The sequence below is a fragment of the Staurois parvus genome, unplaced genomic scaffold, assembly GCF_062004578.1.
Source record: "Staurois parvus isolate SC_StPar_1 unplaced genomic scaffold, SC_StPar_1.0 ptg000479l, whole genome shotgun sequence".
NCBI lineage: Eukaryota > Metazoa > Chordata > Amphibia > Anura > Ranidae > Staurois > Staurois parvus.
This window is the reverse complement of record NW_028318275.1, coordinates 2,105,461-2,130,775: the sequence shown is the minus strand read 5'-3', so window position 1 is coordinate 2,130,775 and position 25,315 is coordinate 2,105,461. Positions and strand designations below refer to the sequence as shown.

At 41.3% G+C, this 25,315-nt stretch overlaps 1 protein-coding gene across 1 annotated transcript; it reads left to right on the top strand.

The window, feature by feature from the left end:
- Window positions 1-3,018: 3,018 nt before the first annotated feature.
- Window positions 3,019-23,297, top strand: TTLL12 (tubulin tyrosine ligase like 12). The gene is made up of 12 exons (XM_089689520.1): window positions 3,019-3,226; window positions 4,276-4,435; window positions 10,798-10,931; window positions 11,659-11,735; window positions 13,864-13,980; window positions 14,113-14,307; window positions 14,629-14,740; window positions 16,816-16,967; window positions 18,513-18,594; window positions 18,708-18,776; window positions 19,234-19,372; window positions 21,578-23,297. The coding sequence occupies exons 1-12, from the start codon at window positions 3,050-3,052 to the stop codon at window positions 21,727-21,729; spliced, it is 1,566 nt and encodes a 521-aa protein (XP_089545646.1). The 5' UTR covers window positions 3,019-3,049; the 3' UTR covers window positions 21,730-23,297.
- The last annotated feature ends 2,018 nt before the right edge of the window (window positions 23,298-25,315 follow it).

The window sequence follows — 25,315 nt, the reverse complement described above, 5'->3', positions numbered from 1 at the left end:
TCCTTCCTCTCGCGCTCTCTCTCTCTCTCTCCTTCCTCTCGCGCTCTCTCTCTCTCTCTCCTTCCTCTCGCGCTCTCTCTCTCTCTCTCCTTCCTCTCGCGCTCTCTCTCTCTCTCTCCTTCCTCTCGCGCTCTCTCTCTCTCTCTCCTTCCTCTCGCGCTCTCTCTCTCTCTCTCCTTCCTCTCGCGCTCTCTCGCTCTCTCTCCTTCCTCTCGCGCTCTCTCGCTCTCTCTCCTTCCTCTCGCGCTCTCTCGCTCTCTCTCCTTCCTCTCGCTCTCGCTCTCTCTCTCCTTCCTCTCGCTCTCGCTCTCTCTCTCCTTCCTCTCGCTCTCTCTCTCCTTCCTCTCGCTCTCGCTCTCTCTCTCTCCTTCCTCTCGCTCTCGCTCTCTCTCTCCTTCCTCTCGCTCTCTCTCTCTCTCTCTCCTTCCTCTCGCTCTCTCTCTCTCTCTCTCCTTCCTCTCGCTCTCTCTCTCTCTCTCCTTCCTCTCGCTCTCGCTCTCGCTCTCCTTCCTCTCGCTCTCGCTCTCTCTCTCCTTCCTCTCGCTCTCGCTCTCTCTCTCTCTCTCCTTCCTCTCGCTCTCGCTCTCTCTCTCTCTCCTTCCTCTCGCTCTCGCTCTCTCTCTCCTTCCTCTCGCTCTCTCTCTCCTTCCTCTCGCTCTCTCCTTCCTCTCGCTCTCGCTCTCTTTCCCCCCTTCCTCTCTCTCTTTCCCCCCTTCCTCTCTCTCTTTCGCTCTCTTCCCCCCCCTTCCTCTCTCTCTTTCGCTCTCTTCCCCCCCCCCCTTCCTCTCTCTCTTTCGCTCTCTTCCCCCCCCCTTCCTCTCTCTCTTTCGCTCTCTCCCCCCCCTTTCCTCTCTCTCTTTCGCTCTCTTCCCCCCCCCCTTTCCTCTCTCTCTTTCGCTCTCTTCCCCCCCCCCCTTTCCCCTTTCCTCTCTCTCTTTCTCTCTCTTCCCCCCCCCCCCTTTCCCCTTTCCTCTCTCTCTTTCTCTCTCTCCCCCCCCCCCCTTTCCCCTCTCTCTTTCTCTCTCTTCCCCCCCCCTTTCCCCTCTCTCTTTCTCTCTTCCCCCCCCCCCTTTCCTCTCTCTCTTTCTCTCTCTTCCCCCCCCCCCTTTCCTCTCTCTCTTTCTCTCTCTTCCCCCCCCCCCCTTTCCTCTCTCTCTTTCTCTCTCTTCCCCCCCCCCCCCCCTTTCCTCTCTCTCTTTCTCTCTCATCAAATAAGTGCTATATGACATGTGTAAGAAATCTCATAAACGTGCATCCAACGACAATGAGAAATTATAGGAATAAAAGGCAATCAATATATTTAGAGTCCAAACATAAAGTCCCCACAGTGACATAAAAGAGTGAGCCGTCTTAACACTTATGGATGGACCTGCACCCCAGCAGTTGGACCCTTATGTTCTAAGGATGTTCTAAGCATATGAAACAATAACCCATGACAGTGAGCAGAGTATCCTCTCCCCACACCTGCTGTCACAATTTAAAAACCATGTAGCTGTGCAGGGCTTCACCCACACAGCCACATATTTCATCCACACAGATCTGTGAATGAACTACAAATCCCATCTGCCACAGCGACAGGCGGCTTGTAGCTTCTCCCTGTACTTCAATATCTATCTGCCTGCATGGGCAGACAGCTGTACTGAGTGTTTGTAGGAGCCTGACATTGCACCCACGATCCACTGATCATGGGTGCAATGCTTACAGGGTGCAGTGTAAACAAGTAATACATGCACATTTTTTTTTTTTTTACCTGCAAAATCATGTGCATTTATGTATTCACATTTTCTTAAAATGTGAACTTGGCCCCTAAGTTTCACAAATGCAAAAATGTTTACAATTCACATTACTTCAGAGTGACCTCTCTGTAGTTTAAAAGTCTGCATATATAAGTTCCTGACATGTCGCTGTAGACAGCAAAAATGTCAGTTTTCAAGTAAAGCTCACCTTTGTATAATGAAGAATTAATTCAAAAGTTCCACTCAGTAACTTTTTATCTAGACTGGGAAGACGAGAATAAAGTCACCAAACCTTTCTGTTTAACCTGGAATTAGTTACTATGGGGTTGATTTACTAAGACTGGATTGTGTAAAATTTGGTGCAGCTGTGCATGGTGGCCAATCAGCTTTTATCTTCAGCTTGTTCAATTAAGCTTTGACAAAAAAATGTAAGCTGATTGGTTTTTATGTAGAGCTGCAACAGATTTTGCACTCTCCTAGCAAATCAACCCTTATGTCTCCAAATTTAATATATCATTCTGTTAAAGTGGTAGCAAACCCTTACATATACCCAGTGATGTGACTACTAGCCTCAGGTGATACACAGAGATTTAAAGAAATCCTCCAGCACAAGTTGTACCTGCTTATCTGCAGCCTTCTCTGCTCCACAGCCTCTCAGAACACACAGGTTTTTTTCTCAGCTCCAGCAAGCAGGGAGCAAGGATCTGATGTCACACACTCTACAGCATAGAGCAGGGAGTGGACTGTGATCTGGAACATGACTGGAAAGAAAAGACACAACCTCTTTACACCATCTGATAGAAAAACATGCATAGCAGAGACTGAGTCACCTGGTGTGTGCTGGAGGAGGGAAATCTCCAGAAATGCTGTGGTCTGTCAGAAGTGACTAATGCAGATAGCAGAGTGAAGAGAGAGAGGAGACAGAAATCACACATTCTGCTTTGGATTGAGGCTACTACACACTATAGAAGGATATGCTCAGTTCAATTTTTATTTGAGGTTTACAACCACTTTAATGGAAGCCACATCACTGATGGTCAGGTGTATGTGACCATCACATTGGTGGAATAAAAATATTTATTTTCTTATTTTTTATTACGTATATATTTATATAAAATGCATTTTTTTCAGCTTATCAGGCTTGTACAGACTTTTGTTTTTGATGCTTTCAAAGGGAATGCACATTAAAAAAATGCATTGTTTCATAGATGTTAGTCTTTATAGAGCTACCCTTTTGGATTTAGAATCCTCTACTGGGTTTTGGTCCTAATTCATGTTTATGACCTTTTCAGCATTTTCCTCATTGACCATGCATGGACCTATCGTGTGGAGCATGCTCGGCACCAACTAATGGAGGTTCCTGGCCTTCTGCACCGTATGGCCAACCTGATGGGATTGAGTTCCATGGAGAGGTCCCGGATGAGGGAGTGGTAGAAGAGGTTCTTACAGAAATGTGGAAGTATAACCAAACATATCAGCTCTCACAAGGGGTAAGAGACCCTTCCTAGTCTTTTGTGTTCTTGATGTCTCTGAAGAAAGAATGGCTTGGAATTTGGTTCATCACGTTTCATTAAAATTACATGCAATTACATTGCAGAGCTTGCACCTTGTCTGAAGTGTACCTGTCTCCCACACTCTGTAGTTTAGACTTTTTATTGGGTAGACTTTTTTATTTATTTATTTTTTTTATTAGGTAGGCTTTTTATTGAGTTTACAAAGACACACAAACAAAGGCAGTATCTAGCCTAGTCAGTGCTTCCACGTAAGAACTAACAAACTCATTGACCATTGATTATTTATACACTGACACTAATTGCAATTTAAAAAGCCACAGATGTGGGACATTAACCTCTAATTGGCATTTTAACCCGTGTGTGTCACCTTGTGTGTCTGTACCAAGGCCAAACATTCCAGGGTATGTAAACTTTTGATCATGGCCATTTGGGTGATTTCTGTTATTATGATTTAAAATGGAGCCAAACTTTGATTTGAGAATAAATGGCTTCATATGATCATCGTCCTTCAATAGAAGAACATTTTGTGGCATGATCCGTCATATTTTCAATATCAATACCAAACTTTCACAATTTCTGCCAGGGTATGCAAACTTTTGAGCACAACTTTAGCTAACCAGGATACAAGCCAGAGGTCGGGGCAGGCAGCAGACATGGATAACCAGTATACAATCAGAGGTGAGGGCAGGCAGTAAATAAAAATAACCAGAATAAATAGCCGTACGGCTAACCAAGGGCATGACTGCTAACTTGCAAGTGGGATTTCCCATTGCTTTGGAGAGATTTCTTCTTACTTCCTTTTTATGTCTCTGGAACAGCAACTGAAGTGTCCGTAACAGGACACAGAGCAAAAATAAATAAATAATATAAACACCATGAGGGTCTTGACCCTTCCCTACTGTATACAACACTGAAAAAAAAAAGATAATTTTACATCCCCTGAATAGCTTTTATTTTTTTAACGTGCTCAGGATTGTAGATTTTGTGGTTTCAATGTTCTTATAATTACATTCACCAATTTGCAGTCTGCAGAAGAGAAGGTTCCGGTCTGGTACATCATGGACGAGTTTGGGTCTAGAATTCAGCATTCAGATGAGCCAACGTTTGTGACGGCCCCTTTCTACTACATTCCACATCAGTTGGCTTACACCATACTGTGGCCCCTCCGAGATATAAGCAACGGAGGTATGTGCACATAAACCCACTAGTCTTATGCTAAGTGCTGGTCATTTATGTGAGATGTTTTGTCAGGCATTACATCTGATTGATGCATAGACCATTTTTAGGCTTCACATGTCTGTGTACCCTATAAAGATATAGGATCTCCATGCCCAAACTGTATGCATTTTCTGAAAGGTGAAATTAATCATTTGGGGTCAGTTTTATTTCATAGTGAATGTCTAGCCAAAGCGTCATGTTTCTTGTCCACTGAGTGACATAGAAAGTGTTAAGGATCTGTTTTTTACTGCTGCCTACAGGAGGATTGGACACTGGCAAACAAAAGTACTGTAGGCCAGCCCAGGTTAATTCCACCTAATACTAGCATGCCTCAATAGTTTATTTGCCTTTTTTTGATCTCTGCTGTTAAGATAAAAGGCTAATCTCCATCTCTAGCACCATGTTACACCTGTATTTAGGGTGCAACATGTAACACCACTGACAGTGGTTGCAGTGCTTTTCAGTCTGATTTGCAAGGAAAGAAACAAAATGCAGATTTTTTTTTTCCTGTTGTTTTTAATAATAATAATAATAATAATAATAATAATAATAATACATCAGAAGACTCTTGTGTCCCAATCAACCTTCTGGAGCCGATTTTGCTGCCCCTGCAGGCCTGGACTATCAGTCTGGAGGGCCATCTGATCCAGATTCACCTATATGCCATGATGACGGTGGCATACATTATCCATCAGAGAGGAACCAGAGCTCTCAATGTGGAAAGAGAGATGGAGCCGATCCTGTCCAGGGCAGAACTTTGCATTCAGCCTTGCCTGCTGTTTACATTCCAGGGTGGACAATTGGCAGGCAGATTTTATGAATCTGCACTCTGGGTGGGGATGGTCTTTACGCTCAGAGTTGTTCCATGACCCGTGCTATAGGTGAAGGATGCGAGATGTAGACATCCTGGCCTCCAGGTTTAATAACAAATTCGACAGGTTTGGGTACAGGTATCTGTACAGGAATCCTCTGCAGAATCACTGGATGCTCTGTCTTCATGGAATCAGTATATCCTAATTCCTCCTTTTGGATCTTCTTCCTTGTCTGCTTCCCAGGATCAAGGTGGAGAGTACTCCAGCAATCCTCCTGGCTTCAAATTGGCCTAGGTCCATGTGATAAGACTTCTTGCGGACACTCTGTGGTTTTTTTTTCAGATTGTGCAGAACTTCTGACTCAAGGACTGATTTACCATCCTGTTTCACAGTTGCTAAGCTCCATGGCTTGTCTGTTGGAAGTTCTGAGAGACAAAGGCATCTCTGAATTGGGTATTCCCACATTGTTAAAAGCTAGGAAGTCTATTTTTTGCAGGGTGGATTTGATTTAAATCAAACTGATTTAAATCACTAGTCAGGCTTAATTTAAATCCTAGTTTTCTACATAAAGACTAATTCTTGCTGGTATAACTTTAATATGCAAGTAGATGAAGATTTTCAGAATAACAACTTTTCATATTCGTTTTTTTTATCCCCAGTTTAATAGGTTAATCATTCATATTTGGACAACTTTTCTGTTGTACTTAGGAGAAAAATAATCATTACCTTAATAATAATTTAAATAGATTTATTCAACTGAAACAATAACATTCCAGCATATGTTATTTGCTTAAACAAACATCCATGTTTGTTAACTAATTTGGCTAAACAAAATATATATATTTTAAGAAACTTAGATTGTCAGCCCCTTCCTCCTCACACTTAGTTTCACTTTCTTCTTGTGCAGATCTATTCCACTCCAAACTATCAGAAAAATATTGTTTCTATTCTATTCACTGAACTTCTTGAAACTTGGCACTGAAGGGGTTGATTCTGTATTCATAGGTTTGTAGAAGTTAGGATTAAGGTCTTTTTCTTAACTCTGTTCATGTTATAACATTTTTGCTGTGAAGAAGAGGCATGTGATCTCCGCTGAGTCAAATTCAGTTTTGAGAACTGCAAAAGTAAACCAAGCATCTGTGATAATATCTTGTAGGCAGAGAAACTGCCCAATAATCTTACAAAAACCTCTGGAAGAGCATGACATTGTGAATGGATTCATGGAATTTATTTACCAAAAAAATTAAACATCTACAGCCTTATTCTACATAATTAAAAAACTAATCTTTATTTCATGATGGAATAACCTTTGGATGGTAATATATTTTCCTCAAAAAGCATTTTATTTAAAAAAATCCGATTTAAATTAAAACTGATTTTTTTTTTAAAAAAATCATTGATTTTTATCCACCCTGATTTTTTTGTAAAGTCTATTATTAAACATATGTGTGCAACAACAAAAAAATCCCCATATATTTCTAAACGTGAACTACCAGAAAATCATAAAGTCCAAAGTCCCAATAATCAAAACAAAATCATAAAGGTCCAGTGTCTCAATAATCAAAATAATGAAACCAAAAAGTTATGAATCTTGCAACGTTGATTGTGTTCAGTGAATTATGTGAAAAACCTCAAAGAAAAAGAAACTCACAATAGTGCATTACCGTAATAAAATCAGAAGAAAGGGGAAAAAAAAAAAAAATTATCTTATATATATATATATATATACGCTTACATGCACACACAAATGTGTATCATAGAATTGTGCCACACTAAGTGATAGTGAAACACTAGTGAAAACCTTCCAAACAATTAATAAAAATACTTGTGCTCAAAAAACTCTGAAATCCTGAAGTGAAACACTCAGTGAAATTGCTATCCACACGTGACACTTCTAGTGAGTAAGGCAAATATACCCTTACCAACCGTAGAGAAAAACCACGCCTTTATAATATATTTAGTAGAAATCCTCCAAAAGAACTTTCTCCTCCTCTCCTCCTCTCCTCCTTGCACTTATTATCAGGGTGATGTTATAATGCCATCCACTTTCACAGGTCTGTAATCATGGTTTTACCAGGCTCCAGTATAATAAATATTTGCCATGATATACCTCCATGTATTTAAAGTAGAATTTTAATAAATCTTCTTACATCAAAATATGCGATTAGAACAGAAAACCCCACTTAATGGGGATTACCAGGCAGTTCCCCCAGTTTTCCAGGCAGTTCATACGCAGGTATCCAGCGATTCCCCAACAAAGATGGCCGCTGTAACACTTCCGGTTCCTGTTTCTTACGTATGACGTCACTTACTTCTGACGCGTTTCGTCACTTCCGGGACTTAATCATAAGAGTGCTCTAATCGCATATTTTGATGTAAGAAGATTTATTAAAATGCTACTTTAAATACATGGAGGTATATCATGGCAAATATTTATTATACTGGAGCCTGGTAAAACCATGATTACAGACCTGTGAAAGTGGATGGCTTTATAACATCACCCTGATAATAAGTGCAAGGAGGAGAAAGTTCTTTTGGAGGATTTCTACTAAATATATTATAAAGGCGTGGTTTTTCTCTACGGTTGGTAAGGGTATATTTGCCTTACTCACTAGAAGTGTCACGTGTGGATAGCAATTTCACTGAGGCTACGTTCACACTAGCCTTGTGTGCAGGCGGCAGAGAGGCGTTTGGGAAGCGTTTTTACCGCTTCCCAAACGCCTCTGCCAATTCTGCACATTACAGCACATGGTGCTGTGCTAACAGGAGCGTTTGCGTCGCGTCGCGTTGCGTCGCGGCAAAACGGACGCCTCTGGTCGAGTCAGGAGGCTTTGAAGCCTCCTATTCTCGTCTATGGTGCCGCTCCGTTAACACCCTGCCGGCGTGTGCGGTTGCGGGGTGTTTGCGGAGCGGTAACACCACTCAAATGCATTATAGGCGTTTGTGGGGCGTTATTAACGCTCGGTAAACGCCTAGCAACCGCCGCTAAACCGCGCATGCGGCGTTTGTGGAGCGTTTGCTGAGCGTTTGCCGAGCGTTAAAAATGCTCCGCAAACACCGGACCAACGCTTGCCAAACGCTATAGGGGCGTTTGGCAAGCGTTGGCAAAACAGCCTAGTGTGAACGAGCCCTGAGTGTTTCACTTCAGGATTTCAGAGTTTTTTGAGCACAAGTATTTTTATTAATTGTTTGGAAGGTTTCCACTAGTGTTTCACTATCACTTAGTGTGGCACAATTCTATGATACACATTTGTGTGTGCATGTAAGCGTATATATATAAGATAATTTTTTTTTTTTTTTTTTCCCTTTCTTCTGATTTTATTACGGTAATGCACTATTGTGAGTTTCTTTTTCTTTGAGGTTTTTCACATAATTCACTGAACACAATCAACGTTGCAAGATTCATAACTTTTTGGTTTCATTATTTTGATTATTGAGACACTGGACCTTTATGATTTTGTTTTGATTATTGGGACTTTGGACTTTTATGATTTTCTGGTAGTTCACGTTTAGAAATATATGGGGATTTTTTTGTTGTTGCACACATAGGTAGTTGAAAAAAGAGGGAATATTCTCTCTTTTTGGATTAATTTATTTGATTATTCACTTTCAAGGGTTGAAAGTTTTTTCCAATTTGGAATTAGTGTAGGTTTAAAGGGTATTCATCTGATATCACATTCACATTGTATTTATAACTATTATTAAACATGGAAGGCATACTTCACTTGGTTTGAGGCTTCCACACTTGAAGATTCTTCGTGGAATAAATCTTTCCTTCCTATAGCTGGGTTTGGACCATCTGTAGGAAAGTCAGCACTGTACAGGGTTAGGTCTCTTTTCTTGCTTTATTTTGTTTCAGAGACCTTGGCCTCTCATTCCTTTTATTAAGACCTTTTTGTTCAGAGTGTGTCTCATGTGGCTTCCTCTATTCGCACCCCCATTCATCCATGGTATCTGAATTGGGTTCTCTCTGCATTTCAAAACCCACTCTTTGAATTCTTTAGAGATATTCAACGTTCCACTGTCACAAGATTGTGTTTCTTGTAGCCATCATCTCTGCAAAACAGCTGATGTCCTTGTCCCTTTCTGGTCTTTCATAAGGACAAGGTGGTGGTGAGGCCCATACATTCTTTGCTACAGAAGGTAGTTTCTGCCTTTCACTTCAATTGGTATCATTCTTCTGTCCTTTTGCTTGGCTTTAGTTCATCTTGAAGTGGAACTTTAGTTGGAAAATTAAATCCTGCTAGGTCATTTCTTGCTGGCCTCATTTGCAGGAAATAGCTATATAAAGCATTAAAAATAAGTGCATGTCCTGTTTAAAATCCCGTAATACACTGTCTCACCCTGTTCTGCACATGCTCAGTTGCTCTTTTTTTTTTCTCACTGTGATGAAAATATAGAGGCCGATCTGCTGACAGCCTAAAGATTTACTGCTGCTCAGGGGCTCTGGGCTTCAGCAAAATGGCAGCCTCCAGCACGAAGAAACAGGAACAATGCTGGAGACGATTTACAGCACACACTAATTTTGGTAGCATAATTAACGTGGAATGCATGTGCCTTGCTAAAGAACATTATTTTTATCAATTTTTGTTATGGGTAATGTTTTGCTTTTAAAGAGATTTCCTCCATTGCCTGGATGTGGTCCGTCTGTGCGAGTCTGCCACTGTTTCCTTCAGAAGTAATTTGGGATGGTTCCCACAAGGGTGCACCAGATTGTCCTTCCACTAGGTGGCTCTGGCAGACCATTTTTCAAACTGCTGTTATGCAAAGCACTACTAAATCCGAGACAAGACATCCACGTCAGCCTTCATGTAGTACAGTACCTCTTTTGGTTCACAATTAAATATTTGTTACAATTAAATGAAATACTTCTTAGTTATAGTAAATACTTGCTACACAACTTTTGCAAGAATGTATGAGAATAATTTCCAAAAAGGTCAAACAAAATGTTTTATTTCTGTCTCCATACCACAATTCTCAGTCTGTCTTCCACCATAAGTAAAGTCTCGCACTCCCAATTCTCTGTGTAGCTGAACTAGTGGTAGGTGGACTACAATGCCTAGCTAGTCTTCCCTGAAGGGATGAAAAGATGGGGATCCAAGCTTACTCGCAGTATAAATAGGAAAAACCTTTTTTTTTTTTTTTTTTATTACTAGAAACACCCATGGCATACAGTATGATTCCCAAAGAACTATTATTATTTATCTAAATTGAGAGCACAGCAGTAGTTGTTTTCTTTCAGACATTCTGTCCCTCATTGGATCTAGGGATAGGGCTGCGTAGGGTGAGGGGTAGTTGTCACTAACCTGATGAATTCACTTGTATGCATAACCAGCTTTAAAAAAAAAAAAATCTAGATCTTGGAAACCTGAGAACCGGTCCAGCGCTCCCAACTGCTGGTTACACACCAAATATTATCTCTTTGACTTAAAAGTTTAAAAAAAATAAATACACTTTGTATTCCTGATTTATAATGGGAAAAAAATACAAAACTGATATGAATTTCTTTTACTTCAGAGGAAGTTTCTCGTGACTACACTTACGGAGAGAGGGATCCCTTAATACGAAACTGTTTGCTCCTCCCATGGCAGTCTGTGGATCTTTCCGAAATTGACTGCCAAACACCAGAGCCAGTGGAAACTCATTATAAGGTGACCATTTACTTCTGCTTTTGCTTCTTGCATCATATCACTGGATACAGTATTATAAACACATTTGTTATTGTAAATCTGTTAAAGAAAAAAAAAGTTTCTTATCCAGAGATCCTAAGTGGTTAGCACTTCCGCCTGGCAGTACTAGGGTCATCTGTTTTAATCCCAACCACGGCACCACGTTCCTGGAGTCTGCAGGTTCTCCCAAAAACAAACTGGTAGGTTAATTGGATCCTGTCTAAATTGGTCCTAGTATGTGTATGTATGAATGTGAGTTGGGGACCTTAGATTGTACACCCCTTGAGGGTTAGGGACCGATGTGAATGTACAATATATGTAAAGAGCTGTGTAATTTGACAGCACTATACAAGTGCCTGTAATAGTATTAATAAATAAATAGCACTTCCTGTTACATGCTGACAACACTGTCAAAGAAACTTTGTAGCAGATTACAAGAAATGATTTGCTTCAGAAAACTGTATACAGTGAGACATAATGACATACCTAAAAAATGCTTTACAGTTTACATACATTTTAAAGGGGATCTTCCTGCATAGGTATGGGAACCGTCATTGCCTACCTGCCAAACCAAGTCATCAGTTGCAACCCGTTTTTGTTTTCTGATTTTATTGTTGTGTTTTTGTCTGTATAATATCTGAACATTTTGTAAGGTTTGTATACTGCTCAGTTAGAATGTGCTATATAATTTTTACCTGTTCTATTTTAGTCTATTTTTGCGGAGAATAAAGAGACCCTGCCTCACCCTGTGGAGCCTCCACTTCATGACAAGAGTAAAATCTTCAAGTATGTAATGGCTTACATATGGGTTCTATGTGGGTTAGCTGTACAAGAATCTATCACAAGCTTGATGGGCATACCCTGTCCACCATCTGCTCTCTGTAACTGGATTAGGTTGATGGGGTCATTGGGTGTGTAACCTTGGAGTAGGAAGAGCTGCCCAGTGATAGCTTGTGCCTTCTCTAATATGGTGACCACCTTTCAGGAGCACACGTCTACAGAATGCCTACTGTAAGAGCAAGATCTTTAACAGCCAGCTTGTTTCGCTGTCTTTGAAGGATAAGGCGGCCTAGGCTTGAGTCCACTTTAAGACGATAGAAAATTGTTCATACAGAATCGGGTAAGAAAAAAAGATAAAATCTGAGCTAGTTGTAAAAAAGTATATTGTTTACCTAACACACAAACCATCCATTTTGGAATGTGAAAAGGTGGATTTTAACTTTAAAGAGTAACTACACAGACGTTGAGAACAAACATTCCCTTCTGGGTTATCTATGTACATTGCATGGATTTTAACAAAGCTTGTTGCAGATTCCTACCTTTTGTTATACAGAAGCAATGGCTGTTTGTCTGTGACATGTGCAAATTGAATGGGAGTGATTTTATCATTCTCAATCAGCTGGTGCACCTGCAGGTTTCTAATGAGTAAAGTGTCAGGGTCTGCATCCCTTTAGACGTGATTAACCCTTTGATATTATCTCACCAAAGCTAGAATGTTTGTTGCAGATAATGTGAGGATGTCCAAAATCTGATTTGTATCTTAGTGCAGACTTCTGGGAAAATCAGTAAACCAATCACACAAGCAGAAAATTACATTGCTATAGGTGTTCTGTACACCATCTTGCCTTTTACAGAATATTACAGTGCTGCAGATTGAAAAGGAAAGGCAATTTTCTCAAAATGTCTTTCAGGACAGCACATGAGAGAACGCAGCTCCTCCTCCTCTTGCAGGAAACACAAGCCCAATTTATGGCATGTGTCGCAATTGTATATGAGATAGATAGATATATATATAATTTTATTTTGGGCACAAAAGTGGAGTTCTCTTTTAATGCTGAAATCTAGGAAAATATAAAGCTGTAATCCTCTAATAGAGGGGTCTCCAAGCTTTCTAAAAGAGCCAGTTTACTGTCCTTCAGACATAGGGGGGCCGGTCTGTGTGAGTGGGATTAAACAATGCCCGATCTTTGGTATTGGGGGGAGAAATTGTAGGTGCCCGTGACAGGAATTACGCCCCATTGTAGGTGCCCGTGGCAGGCATTATGCCCCATTGTAGGTGCCTGTGGCAGGAATTATGCCCCATTGTAGGTGCCTGTGGCAGGAATTATGCCCCATTGTAGGTGCCTGTGGCAGGAATAATGCCCCATTGTAGGTGCCTGTGGCAGGAATTATGCCCCATTGTAGGTTGCCTGTGGCAGGAATTATGCCCCATTGTAGGTGCCCATGGCAGGCATTATGCCCCATTGTAGGTGCCCATGGCAGGCATTATGCCCCATTGTAGGTGCCCGTGGCAGGCATTATGCCCCATTGTAGGTGCCCGTGGCAGGCATTATGCCCCATTGTAGGTGCCCGTGGCAGGCATTATGCCCCATTGTAGGTGCCCGTGGCAGGCATTATGCCCCATTATAGGTGCCCGTGGCAGGAATTATGCCTCAAGGGCCAGGTAAAGGCAAGCAAAGGGCCACTTCCAGCCCCAGGGCTGTAATTTGGAGACCACTGATCTAATACATCAGTAAATTTTGATTTTACATTGCATTTTAATGTAATGTAAGTACCTGTATTTTTGGCTTGGTATCTGATTCTTGTAATCCCCTGTACAACAGGGCTAAGACTGACAGAGGGAGACGCAAAAGAAGCTAGGCAGTTGTATTGTACTGATTATTTGCTAACAAGGGCCATGCTGATGGGAGGAGAGGTACAGTGACAAATTGGGGAGAAGGACAAGACCAGTTCTCTGCAGCCGAGAAAAATCAGACAGGGCTGTGCTGTGTAGCAGAGCTGTGTGAATCTCAGGAATTGATGGACAAAAACAGAAATCCTCTAGCAGATAAAAAAAAAAAAGCACTCATATGTATTTCATCTGTGTATTTAGTGGTTTGTCTGGAGTTCAGCTTACAATCTTTCACCCGTCCAGGGTCTACACAGATATGCAGCAGGTTCTGAATGCTGTTGACCATCCTCGCTTCATTTTCACAAACGAGGAGAAGGAAGCAGACATACTCTTCAATTTCTCTCATATCAAAGATTACAAGTGAGTACGGTGCTGTCATTATACGTAGGACTTGGTAATTTGCATGTTATTAGTGGGTTTCATTTGCTGTAAAGTTTTCTGTGCCGTGATCCGTGTTGGCGAGTTCAGTTTTATTTGTTTTGTTTGCATCAGAACATTGAGCACAGAAAGGCCTCACGTCCTGCTAAACCAGTTCCCATGTGAGAACCTTTTGACAGTTAAGGATTGCCTGGCATCTATTTCACGAAGAGTTGGAGGTGCCGAGGGCCCAAAATGGCTTCCTCGTACTTTCAACCTGAAGACCGAACTGCCACAGTTTATTGGAAACTTTAAACAGCGTGAGCAACGGTAAGAGGCCTCATATTCATTTCCTTTGCAAGGGAAAAAAGCATAGAATGAACATGCTGCATGTAATCTGATCTTGGAATAGTTCCCTACTTGTATGATTCTCTTTGTCTTCATTGACTGCAACATCTTATCATTGTCTTCCCTTTCTCTTCTCATAACTGTGTAACATTGTATCATTCCACATGGCTGGTAGGACCATTGGTTGACATGTGTAAAAATAGGCCCCAAGCCGCCTATCTCATTAGTGGTCCTTTTTCAAGTGTTTTTATATTTTACCTGTATAACCTCTAGAATCACCAGTGTTTGTCATTGTTCATACAGTGGAGAAGACAACCATTGGATCTGTAAGCCATGGAACCTGGCCAGGAGCTTGGACACCCACGTCACTACCAGCTTGCCTTATATCATACGTCAGAGAGAGAGCACACCAAAGGTTGGTGCAGTAGAAAGTATCATGGGGACACGCAGAGATAAATATTTCATTAGCCATTGCTCCATTGCAAACAATCATTATCTTTTGAGGGTAGCAGTAAATAATTTGACTGGTTGCTGTGGAGCAATAATTGGCTAAGGTAACATGAACAAGATGCAGTGTGTGTTTTGATCTGTTGATTAGCATAACTGAGCGATGGGATGACCCTACCGCCCATATTTTCTGATGGTAATAGCTGATTAAGGAATAATCTGTGTATGTTAATCGCTGTCAAACTGGTGGGTATAAAACCTCATTGGTCGGGATGCACCAAGTATTGCATAACCCTACCAAGTCAAGTGGCCGGCACTTTTGCGAGGAGTTTGAAATTCAAATGCAGTAGGGAAATGGGATGGTGAGATTCAGGATGCAAACAGTCCTTTCTTGGTTTTGGTATCACTATTATATTGGCCATATCCATAGTTAGGGAGATGATGAAGTTCAAAGGCTGAATTTAATACCCCAAGCAATTCTGGTAAGAGGATATCTCCAAATTGTTTGTAAACTTCAGAAGGAAGACCACCTAAGCCAGATGCTTTATGATTCGGGGCCTCAGCTGCCGCTCTACTGATTTCCTCCAACGTTATGAGAGAGTTCATTAGCTTTCTATCAACGGCAGTTAAGTGGGATAACTTAAGGGGATTTAAGAATTCGGTCAGCTGTTGTGGTGCATACTGTACCTTACTACAGTATAAATCCCGATAAAATCATTGGAAAACCCCAAAAATCTCATCTGGGTATACTTGAGGTAGTATTAATAGAAGATAATTTAGACGGGGATTGAGAACTAGCAATAACCCCCACAAATGTTCATATCTGATGAGACTATCAGTCAGAGGCAGCAGTGCCTTGGATATTATACTGCAGACATACAGTTGTGAGGTTGTAGGTACAGAAGTGTCTAAGCTCACTCAGATACTAGGAACTGCACTTCTATTTTTTTCAGTAGGAATTCAAGATGAAAGCTACCTTTTTAAGGTACTGCTTGAACATTAAATGTTTTCCAGTAACAGCAAATCTTCACTTTTTGAGTTTAGTTTCACTTTAATATTAAGAACAGTTGTTATACATGCACAATTTTCCATGTTTTGATTCTTTTCAAAATGCTGCAAGTGCCATTAATAAAAAAAATAAAATACTGCATGTACAGTGAAATACCAGTTGATCTGCCAGAAATGCGGTGAGCTCCTAGATTTCTGTACTGAGCTGACGATGCCACCACTGTTGCATTGAAATCCCAAACCTTACGTCACCAAGTCCAATGCAGAGGTTCGGACACAGTGGTGTAAAGCACGCCTCCACTGGACTCTAGAGCAGTGGGGACGTGTTCTCTGGAGTGACGAATTACACTTCTCTGTCTGGCAATCCGATGGACATGTCTGGGTTTGGCGGTTGCCAGGAGAATGGTACTTGCCTGACTGCATTGTGCCAAGTGTAAAGTTTGATGGAGGGGGGGTTATGGCGTGGGGTTGTTTTTCAGGGATTGGGCTTGGCCCCTTAGTTCCAGTGAAGGGAACTCCTATGGCATCAGCATACAAAGACATTTTAGACAATTTCATGCTCCCAACTTTGTGGGAACAGTTTTGGGATGGGCCCTTCCTGTTCCAACATGACTGTGCACCAGTGCACAAAGCAACGTCCATAAATACATGGATGTGTGAGTTTTGGGGTGGAGGAACTTGACTGTCCTGACCTCAACCCGATAGAACACCTTTGGGATGAATTAGAGTGTGGACAGCGAGCCAGACCTTCTCGTCCTACATCAGTACCTGACCTCACAAATGCGTTTCTGGAAGAATGGTCAAACATTCCCATAGACACACTCCTAAACCTTGTGGACAGCCTTCCCAGAAGAGTTGAAGCTGTTATAGCTGCAAAGGGTGGGCCAACTCCTTATTGAACCCTACATACTAAGACTGGGATGCCATTCAAGTTCATGTGCTTGTAAAGCCAGGCATCTCAATACTTTTGGCAATATAGTGTAGCTTGCCAAAATCATTTTAGAGGAAAATATTTGTGTTTTTCTAATTTCTTAGGTTGTATCCAAGTACATTGAGAATCCGGTGCTTTTCCATCGGGATGACATTGGAATGGTGAAGTTTGACATCCGTTATGTGGTCCTCCTTCGCTCAGTGCGGCCGCTCAAGCTGTATGCCTACGATGTGTTCTGGCTTCGCTTTGCCAACCGGTAAATATTACCTTTTGCACTTGAGGTTTCCACTATAACCTGCCTGGCTGTGGCCCAGGCGGTATTAGTGCTGTTGATTGGAAAACTGTTCAGGGAGCTTATCGGACCACTGGAGACCCAGATCGTTGTGCTCTTTGTTAACCAGTAGTCAGCATCTTTGGTGGGTTTCTGGTGCTGTTTTTTAACCCTAGTGGCAGCACACTAGTATGTTAGAAATATAATAAGAAAAGCGGCATCTATTACTGTGCAGCTCGATGATGATATAGTAACATTGAAGGCTTAGTTTGGGCTTTAGTTTTTAACCTCCACACATCATTCAATCTATAACAAGTAACTTACATCTTAACGTTTAGGCTATCACACTGATTCATAACCTTAACCCTGTAGCTCTTGATCTTCACACTGACATAACCTTAAAGGATAAATTACCTACTGATGCTGCTTTTTATATCAACGTTAGATATTCTGTGACTATGCGTAATGCTGTATATGGCAAATAAAATTTGTTTAAAATAAATAAATTACTCCATAACAAAAATTAAATACTGTATATGGCAGCTTACCAGTCATAGGATGTGATGGCTGCATTCGTTTTCTTCTTCTTTTCGTTTGTGGGGTTTTTTTTGTTTTTTTCAGGCTACATTCAGGAACATTTTCGGCAAATAAAAAAACATCTGTTGATCCTGTCAGAAATGCAGTGTCTTTATCACTTCCTGTGAAATGAACTGGAAGCATAAAACAATCTTATCTTCTATTCGTACAATACTAACCTCCCCAACCCCCATGTAATGGAAAAGAACAAATGCAGATATATTTAACATCCAGCCTGGGTGGACACCATGGCTTCCTCATTAGTTACAGAGCAAAGAGTGAGCACTGTCACCTTGAACAGGAATATGTTACTGGCAGGATTGTCAGGTGAAAATGAAGGATAAAACAATAAATCCTTTAAAATGCAGCTACTACATCTAAGGACTGGTAAGCTGCAATGTATTACTTTTCCTTTGGTTTGGAGATTAAATTTCCCCCTTAAAGTGGAACTGGAGTCTGCCGATACCCTCCCTTGTGCTTTCTTGCCAGTGCTGACATCTCTGCTTCTCCCAGGGTGGGGTGTTTGGCTGTCTTTTTATTGGGCAGGATGACATAAGTGCCACACATGCTCACAGTTCATTCATTCAGACACAGAGGTGTGCTGAGAATATACACTGAACAGGCGAATACATTTGTTTCAATGCAGAAGAGACAATTTTGATGTCCCTTCTGAAAAAGAAGCCTGCTTGCTTGCAATTTTTTATTGAGTTCTGCTTTAAGTTAAAATACCTTATCTGGTGTTTAAAGCATCAACCCCCAAAGATTGCCAGGCCTGTGCCGAGGTACAGCAAGAAATCAGCACTGTTTGATGATTTTAGTGTAAAGAGATTTGTGTGTGTGATATTTCCCTGGCCTATCTGGGCCTCAAGCTTTAAGGATTTGCTTCCACTCACAATGCATAATGTGGGACAGAATTTATTGTGATTTTTTTTTTTTTTTCTTTTTTCCCAAAAGGCCATTTACACTTGACGATCTAGATGACTATGAGAAACATTTCACAGTTATGAATTATGCCCCAAGTGTACAGCTAAAACAGGTATGTAGAATGCTGTAGCTGAAGACTCATCCTGTGATATTTATCCAGGTGGATTCCAGCTGGGTGAAGTCACTGTCACAGTTTGTGACTTTCTTTTGCTTGTTTTGTCTTAGGTTCATTGTGATGAATTCATCACATTGTTTGAGAAGCAGTATCCTGATTATCCCTGGAAATCTATACAGGTGAGTACATAGTCAGGTAAGGCACCCATAGACATGAGATGACCAGTAAATAGAAGATTTAGAATACATAAGTTTGGGCTGCAGTTTACAAAAAGGAAATCGTGGAACATTAAAGGGTGCAGAGGAAGGGCAACTAAATCAATAAGGGACCTAGAGAACCTGTACTCTGAGAAACATTAACCTTTAAAAAAAAAAAAAAAGACTAGGAAAATTTGATCAATATTTAAAGAGTCCCTGTCATCCAATTTAGATGTGTGTTTTTCAGTTACTCCAATCCCCTACCTGTTCTTTCACCACAGTACCAAATTTCTCCAGATGGCACTGAAGATCCTATGTTTGTTTTATTTTAACGTACTCAGAAGTTCATCATAGTCACATTGCTTCTTATTCAGTATGTGTGTTTAAGGCAGACATTGTTAGTTACTTGGAGCTGATTGCAAATTCTCTCTACCATTAGGATGAAATATTTAAAAGCTTCAAGGAGCTTTTCCGAGCCGCATGCTCCAAACCCGCTCCGCTTGGCATCTGCGACTACCCGTTGTCTCGTGCAGTCTACGCCATTGACTTGATGCTAAAGTGGGAAACTGACCAGGAAGGTATAGAGTTTTATTTTATTTTGCTCAAATAATAGCCGGCCAGAGGAAATGGAGTATGTCTTTGAGGATGAAAGTGAAACTCCAGCCAAAACATTTTCTTGTTACAGTAGGGAAAGGTTAAAACAATTGTCAGATTTTCCTTGCTGTCTGTGTCCTGATTAGGTAGATTTCCCCTCACATCCTGTCCTGATGTCAAAGAAGGAAGTTTAGTGAAATATCTTTGATGAGAAATGAGCAGGAAAAACCTGAGGTTCCTAACCCTTTCACACTCTATAAATAATGGAAAACATTTGGCTGGAGTTCTACTTTGAAGTCCAACTCTAGGCTTTCTTTGTTTCAGACAAAAAAAAATTATGGAGCCCCAGCAATACTCATCTTCTCTCCAGTTCCCTCCCTTTTACACTGACCTGCTCTGAGGTTCAGTGGGTGACCTCTTCCAGATTCAATCCCCATTCTGCCAATGCATGCTTCATGGAGCCGCTGCCAAGGAAATGTCACTGACACCCTGCACTGACCTAGAATGATGATTGGCATGTATGCCATTGCAGCTGTTTGCATTATTAACCACTTCCCATCCGCCCTATAGCAGTACTGCTAAAGGGCGTCACGGGTGCGCAAAATGACATACTGTGTATATATACATGATTTTTCATTTCCGGGTAGGGGTTGTTCGTCCTACCCGCGCCGCGGCCGCCAATCACCGGGTCCACAGCACAGCCATACAAAGAAGTGTGCTTACAGTGAAGCACACACACAGAGCATACAGTAAAACACACTGTTAACCCTTTGATCACCACACATGTTAACCCCTTCCTGCCCAGTGCCATTAGTACAGTGTCTGCTTTTTATTAGCACTGATCACTGTGTTGGTGTCACTGGGGATGTCAGTGACACCAATTCAGTTCCCCCCCCCCCCCCCGTGACAGAATGCCCGCTGCAGTCCCTCTGTAAGATGCTGATTGCCGCCATTACTAGTAAACTAAAATTAAAAATTCCAGTATATTTACCGCCATTTGTAAATGCTATAACTTTCATGTAAAACAATTAATTTACACGTATTAGGATTTTTTTTAGCAAAGACATGTAGCAGAATACATTTTGGCCTACGTTTTTATGACGGAATTTGATTTAAAACATTTTTTTTTACTTGACATGTTTAATAGCAAAAAGTCAAAAACATTTTTTTTTTTTTTTACTCATTGTTTTTTTTTTGTTATAGTGCAAAAAGTTAAAAACGCACAGGCGATCAAATACCACCAAAAGAAATCTCTATTTGTGGGGGGAAAAAAGGACATGCATTTCATTTGGGTGCAGCGTTGCATAACTGCGCAATTGTCAGTTAAAGTAACGCAGCGCCGTAACACAAAAAATGGCCTGGTCAGGAAGGGTGATAAATCATCTGGAGGGCAAGTGGTTAATGGCCACCCAGCATCAGAGAAGAGGAATTACAACTGGGGGGTCTAAAAGTTTAGAAATCTTCTTTTGTATATTTGCGACAAATTGCTCTATGAAGTTTCCTAAACCTTGTTCCTAGGAATAAGTGTTCGAGGAATTTCATCCTCCCAATTCATTATTTTCTCATTTACCTTTCCTACTTTTATATACTGGATTGGCTGTGCTTGTAAGTACAGTATTTTATTATTGTCCTTTTCTCTTGTCCTGCTCTCTTGCTATAGATGCTGTCCCATGCTCCAGTTTTCCTTTATCACTTCATTAGAAGCAGGCTGACTTTTCTTGCAGCCAGCCCTTAGTGAGGCAGTACCAAACCTCACACATGTGCAGATCTGGTGCTGTTTGTTTTACATATTGTTCTCTAAATAGATGATGATAATGCCTCCTGTGATACTGACATCACAAATTCAAGGAGGCATTACTGTCCTCCGTTCATAGATCAATATGACACATTGTCTGATCCCTGCCTGCGTGTGTGCAATATCTGGTGCCGCCTCTGTTTACTTCATAGAATGGGGAAGTAATGCCAAATGGGAAATTTTGATGGTGGTATCCGAGGAGGCGGTGGGAGAAGAGTGGTACATCATTCCTGCCTAAGAGAATGGGGGCGGGGGCAGACTGAAAAAAAAAAATGGTACATTAGAAAAGAACACTACACAAAGGTTGGCTTTTTTAATGGAAAGGGGGATTAAATTGTTGCAAAAGTATCATTTGAAATGATGGTCCACTTCAAGTCTGCTTTCTCATCTCCAGGGAAAAGAGTGATGCAGCCTCAGATTTTGGAAGTAAATTTCAATCCAGACTGTGCCCGAGCCTGCAAATACCACCCCACTTTCTTCAATGATATCTTCAGCACACTGTTCTTGGATGAAACACAGAACTGTCACATGACTGAAATTCTTTAACTCCCAACCACAAGCTGTTTTTTTTTTGTTTTTAAATAAGCTTCCTTGACTTTATACGACCAGTAGTGTCTGTATTCAGGCTTCCCTGTCTCTGTAGGCCAAGATCTATATACCAATCTAAGCTCAATGCTAGATTTAAGGCTGAGTATATATCTGAAATCACCTGTATATTATACTGCTACATCAGTTATACTTCAATAATCTCTGTTTTGTACAAAGTGGAGGGAGATTTTTGTTCATCTAAATATTTCTCTGGCTTTTCCCTATAGCTTGAAACTGTTGTAAGTTGACTCTGCATTTATCAGAGTTAATGGTTCATTTGTGAGATGTTATAGACGGGATAGTGGTCTCATCTGCCTGTTAGTGAGGATAGAAAATCACAGATCACCACACCCAACAGTGTATGTTTACCAAAAATAGGAAGAGAAGTTGAAAGAACTTGAAAATTAGTTTTAATTTTAAGAATAAGATCTGACCATTGTTAACCTGTATTTCAGAATCAGTGCAAGCTTGGTATGAGAATTAAAGAGGATTTCTTAATATCCTTTTCAAAGTAATCAGATCCAAAGGCAACTTGCTGCTCTGACCACTAATTACTATGCAGTTTAGAATTCATGAACAAAATTGAAGAGGACTGAAATTGAACTGAAATTTCTGTGGAGACTAGATCTTATGTACAATGGCTTCTAGATTTGGGGTCCGATTCCTATTTTTAATCAAAAGAACTTTTTATAACAATCTTGCACTTGTACATTAACATTCTAGGTTTCTTTGGTTCCACAACTTAGAGAGTCACTTTCAGAGCTTCAAAGACTACATGCTTATTCCAGATCAGTGCCTGAAGGAGTGAAGCCAGGATCAAGTAGGGGATGCACCTTTAAAAACAAGTGAACAATGACTACTTCCCTTTTTTTTTTAACCTTTGGGAGCAAAGTTCTAATTCTTAAAAGTGACACTAAATATCTATCAAGATCTTTATTCTCCAAAAATATTCCATAGATATCCACTACATAATGACCCTGTAATATAGTTTTCTGTTTCTTACAGCATTTTCTTCTTCTTTGTCATGTACACTGTGAGCTTCTGAACCTCTTCTTACCCAACCCCCCCCCCCCCTTCCGTTTCGAAATGAGCACTTGTGGTTATCTGCAGTACTCTGTATGCACACTACAAATACCATAGTCCCTAGTCCATCTTAGGAACAAGGAAGAAAGGGTGGCTGTGTTTCTACATACAGTGGAACTACAGAGAGGGATTGTAGTCACCCTCTAAAAGGAGGCCAGATCACAGCAGCAAAAAAAATAGGAGTTTGGAGGAGGCTAAGAACAATAGAATGTACTTTTTGAGGTAATGAATATTTACATAAAATTTTCTTTTGTAACACTTGTACATGCTTATATAAAAAAATTTTTGTGTCACTTTAAATGCAATAATTCATAGCAGCCAATCAGATTTCACTGATTGGTTGCTTTGGCTTACTCAACCTCATTCTCTGCATGCTCAACCGAATAAGAGAGACTGAGCACTATACCTACAAATCAAATACAGACTTGTTCTGGAAAATGTTACCTAAGATGTGATTATTTAACTCTAGGAAAATGTGGCCCAGCAGCCAGATGTGGATCAGACACTAGACACTTTAGAACTCAAGGCAAAACTCCACCTCCCCCCTTTTGGATAGATTAAGGGTAGATTTTAACCATTGTTTGTTGTTTATTTTGCATCTTTGTCCCTTCACTTCCTGTCCCAAGAAATGAGTAGTAGTGCAATGCACAAAGTACATGAAAGTCATTACGCGTTTGGTTCCCATGCAGGGGAAATGGGTAATAAAGAGAGAAGTACAATGTCCGTGTTTACATTTTAAATCTAAGTCTTTTGGAACTGTCCGGCCCTGATGACCAACAGGGCCGGACAGTTCCAAAAGACGGGCCAAATCGGGTCCCCTTAGGGAACATAAAAGTCAAGGGGCAGTGGAAGGGACAGGTCTCCAAACACTTGGGGTGAGAAGTTTCCAGCAGGGACTGGAGGGGGCGTAGGAAGGAGGGGAAAAAAAAGGAGAGGGGTGGATGGGAGAAGTAGGGAAAGCCCAGAAGATGAAGGAAACAAAGTACGGAAAGTCGAAAATGAAGCAAGGAAGAAAAAGCGAGGTTCTGCATGCTAGCAAGTGCCAGCATGACAGAGGCTGCCCATACTAACTAGGGGGAGAGTTGGAAGGGCCTGTAACCACCAAGAGTCCCAAACCTTCAAGAATTTGGAATGGGTGTCATGAGAAATACTAGTCATTTTCTTATGGACCATTAGGGTGGTCAGAATGCTCTTCACTTCCACAAACCGTACTGTAGGTTTTTTCCAAACTCTGGCTTTTGCCTGCTTGGCAGTCATAAACAAATATGTGGACAATTTTTGCTGAAGAAGAAAAGTTCTGGGGTTGGACAATGGATGAATGCTTATCTAGTGTACATGGAAGAGGAACTACAGGAGCCTGAAAACCCTTGACTAGAAGCCCACTAAATGGGGGCAGATTCACTAGGTGTGAATCTTATCCCCGCGCTGGCTACAGCCTGGTAAACACCTATCATTTTAAGATGGGTTTGAGTGAGCGATGCAATCTGGTACCCAGTCCCAGTGGAGGAGGACTTTATAGGCCACCTCCATCGTGGACACGTTGAAGGAACTTTTAGCCACACGGAACCAGGCCTTGGTCCAGTCGTCTAGCTCTATAGGGACTGCCACATCACATTCTCACTGGGCAACGTAAGCAAGGGGTGAAAACTTGTTGCCTGCATTCAGGCAGGAGTAGAGTGCAGAAATAGTGCCGCGTGAATGGAGACAAACATGTTCAAAAGCTGTCTTCTGAAACAGGAAAGAATAATTGCATAAGGGCAAGTATCCAGTGGCGTAGTTGCATGTAGTAGAAGAATTCAGCTGGGGGTGCGTTATGAAATTTGCATCCAAGATGGGAACTGGTGGGATCCCAGGAAGTGGCGGACTTGGGTGAACCACGAAAAGGTCTGGGGTTGTTCTAGCCTTGGGGGGGGGGGGGGGGGGGAGGGTTATTCAGGAGTGGAAGGAGGTTGGAGAAATAAAGACGTGAGTTTGCCAGAATATCAGGTGGAGTCCCAAAGGTGCAAGCTATGTGACATAAGAGGGCTCCAGAACTGGGGGTGCAAATTGGCCTGAAGCCACAGGAGCGCTGCTTTAGGGGTGTGCAATTAGGGATCTCTAAGAGCACCCAAAGAGGAAATCTCTTCAAAGTGAGGGAACGTGGTAGTCACCAGAACTATAGTCCCCACTGGAAGGTTTCCCTCTATAACTGTTCTGAGGACAACCTAAAATTTTGGGATTTTCTTTTGCTTTCACTCTCTGTGGTAATGGTAATCAGGGCAAATAGGGTGAATCTACTTAATGAGGGCACAGACAGCAATACAAATGTGACAGGTGTTATAATCCCTCTCTACACTATCCAAAAAATGTCTTTAGTTATCCTTTAATTAAGACTTTGTTTTGCCCAGTGCTGCCAATCTGACTGGCTGAAATATCTGTCATTCTCTACAGCAGTCAGGACCCGTCCACTAGTTGAGGTAGA

What these genes read in the sequence shown, in the direction of transcription:
- TTLL12 (XM_089689520.1), top strand. Translation starts at nt 3,050, where the DNA reads ATGGACCTATCGTGTGGAGCATGCTCGGCACCAACTAATGGAGGTTCC. An exon ending in TTTAAACAGCGTGAGCAACG is followed by an intron (nt 14,308 to 14,628) that starts GTAAGAGGCCTC and finishes TTGTTCATACAG; the next exon opens with TGGAGAAGACAACCATTGGA. An exon ending in GTGGGAAACTGACCAGGAAG is followed by an intron (nt 19,373 to 21,577) that starts GTATAGAGTTTT and finishes TCTCATCTCCAG; the next exon opens with GGAAAAGAGTGATGCAGCCT.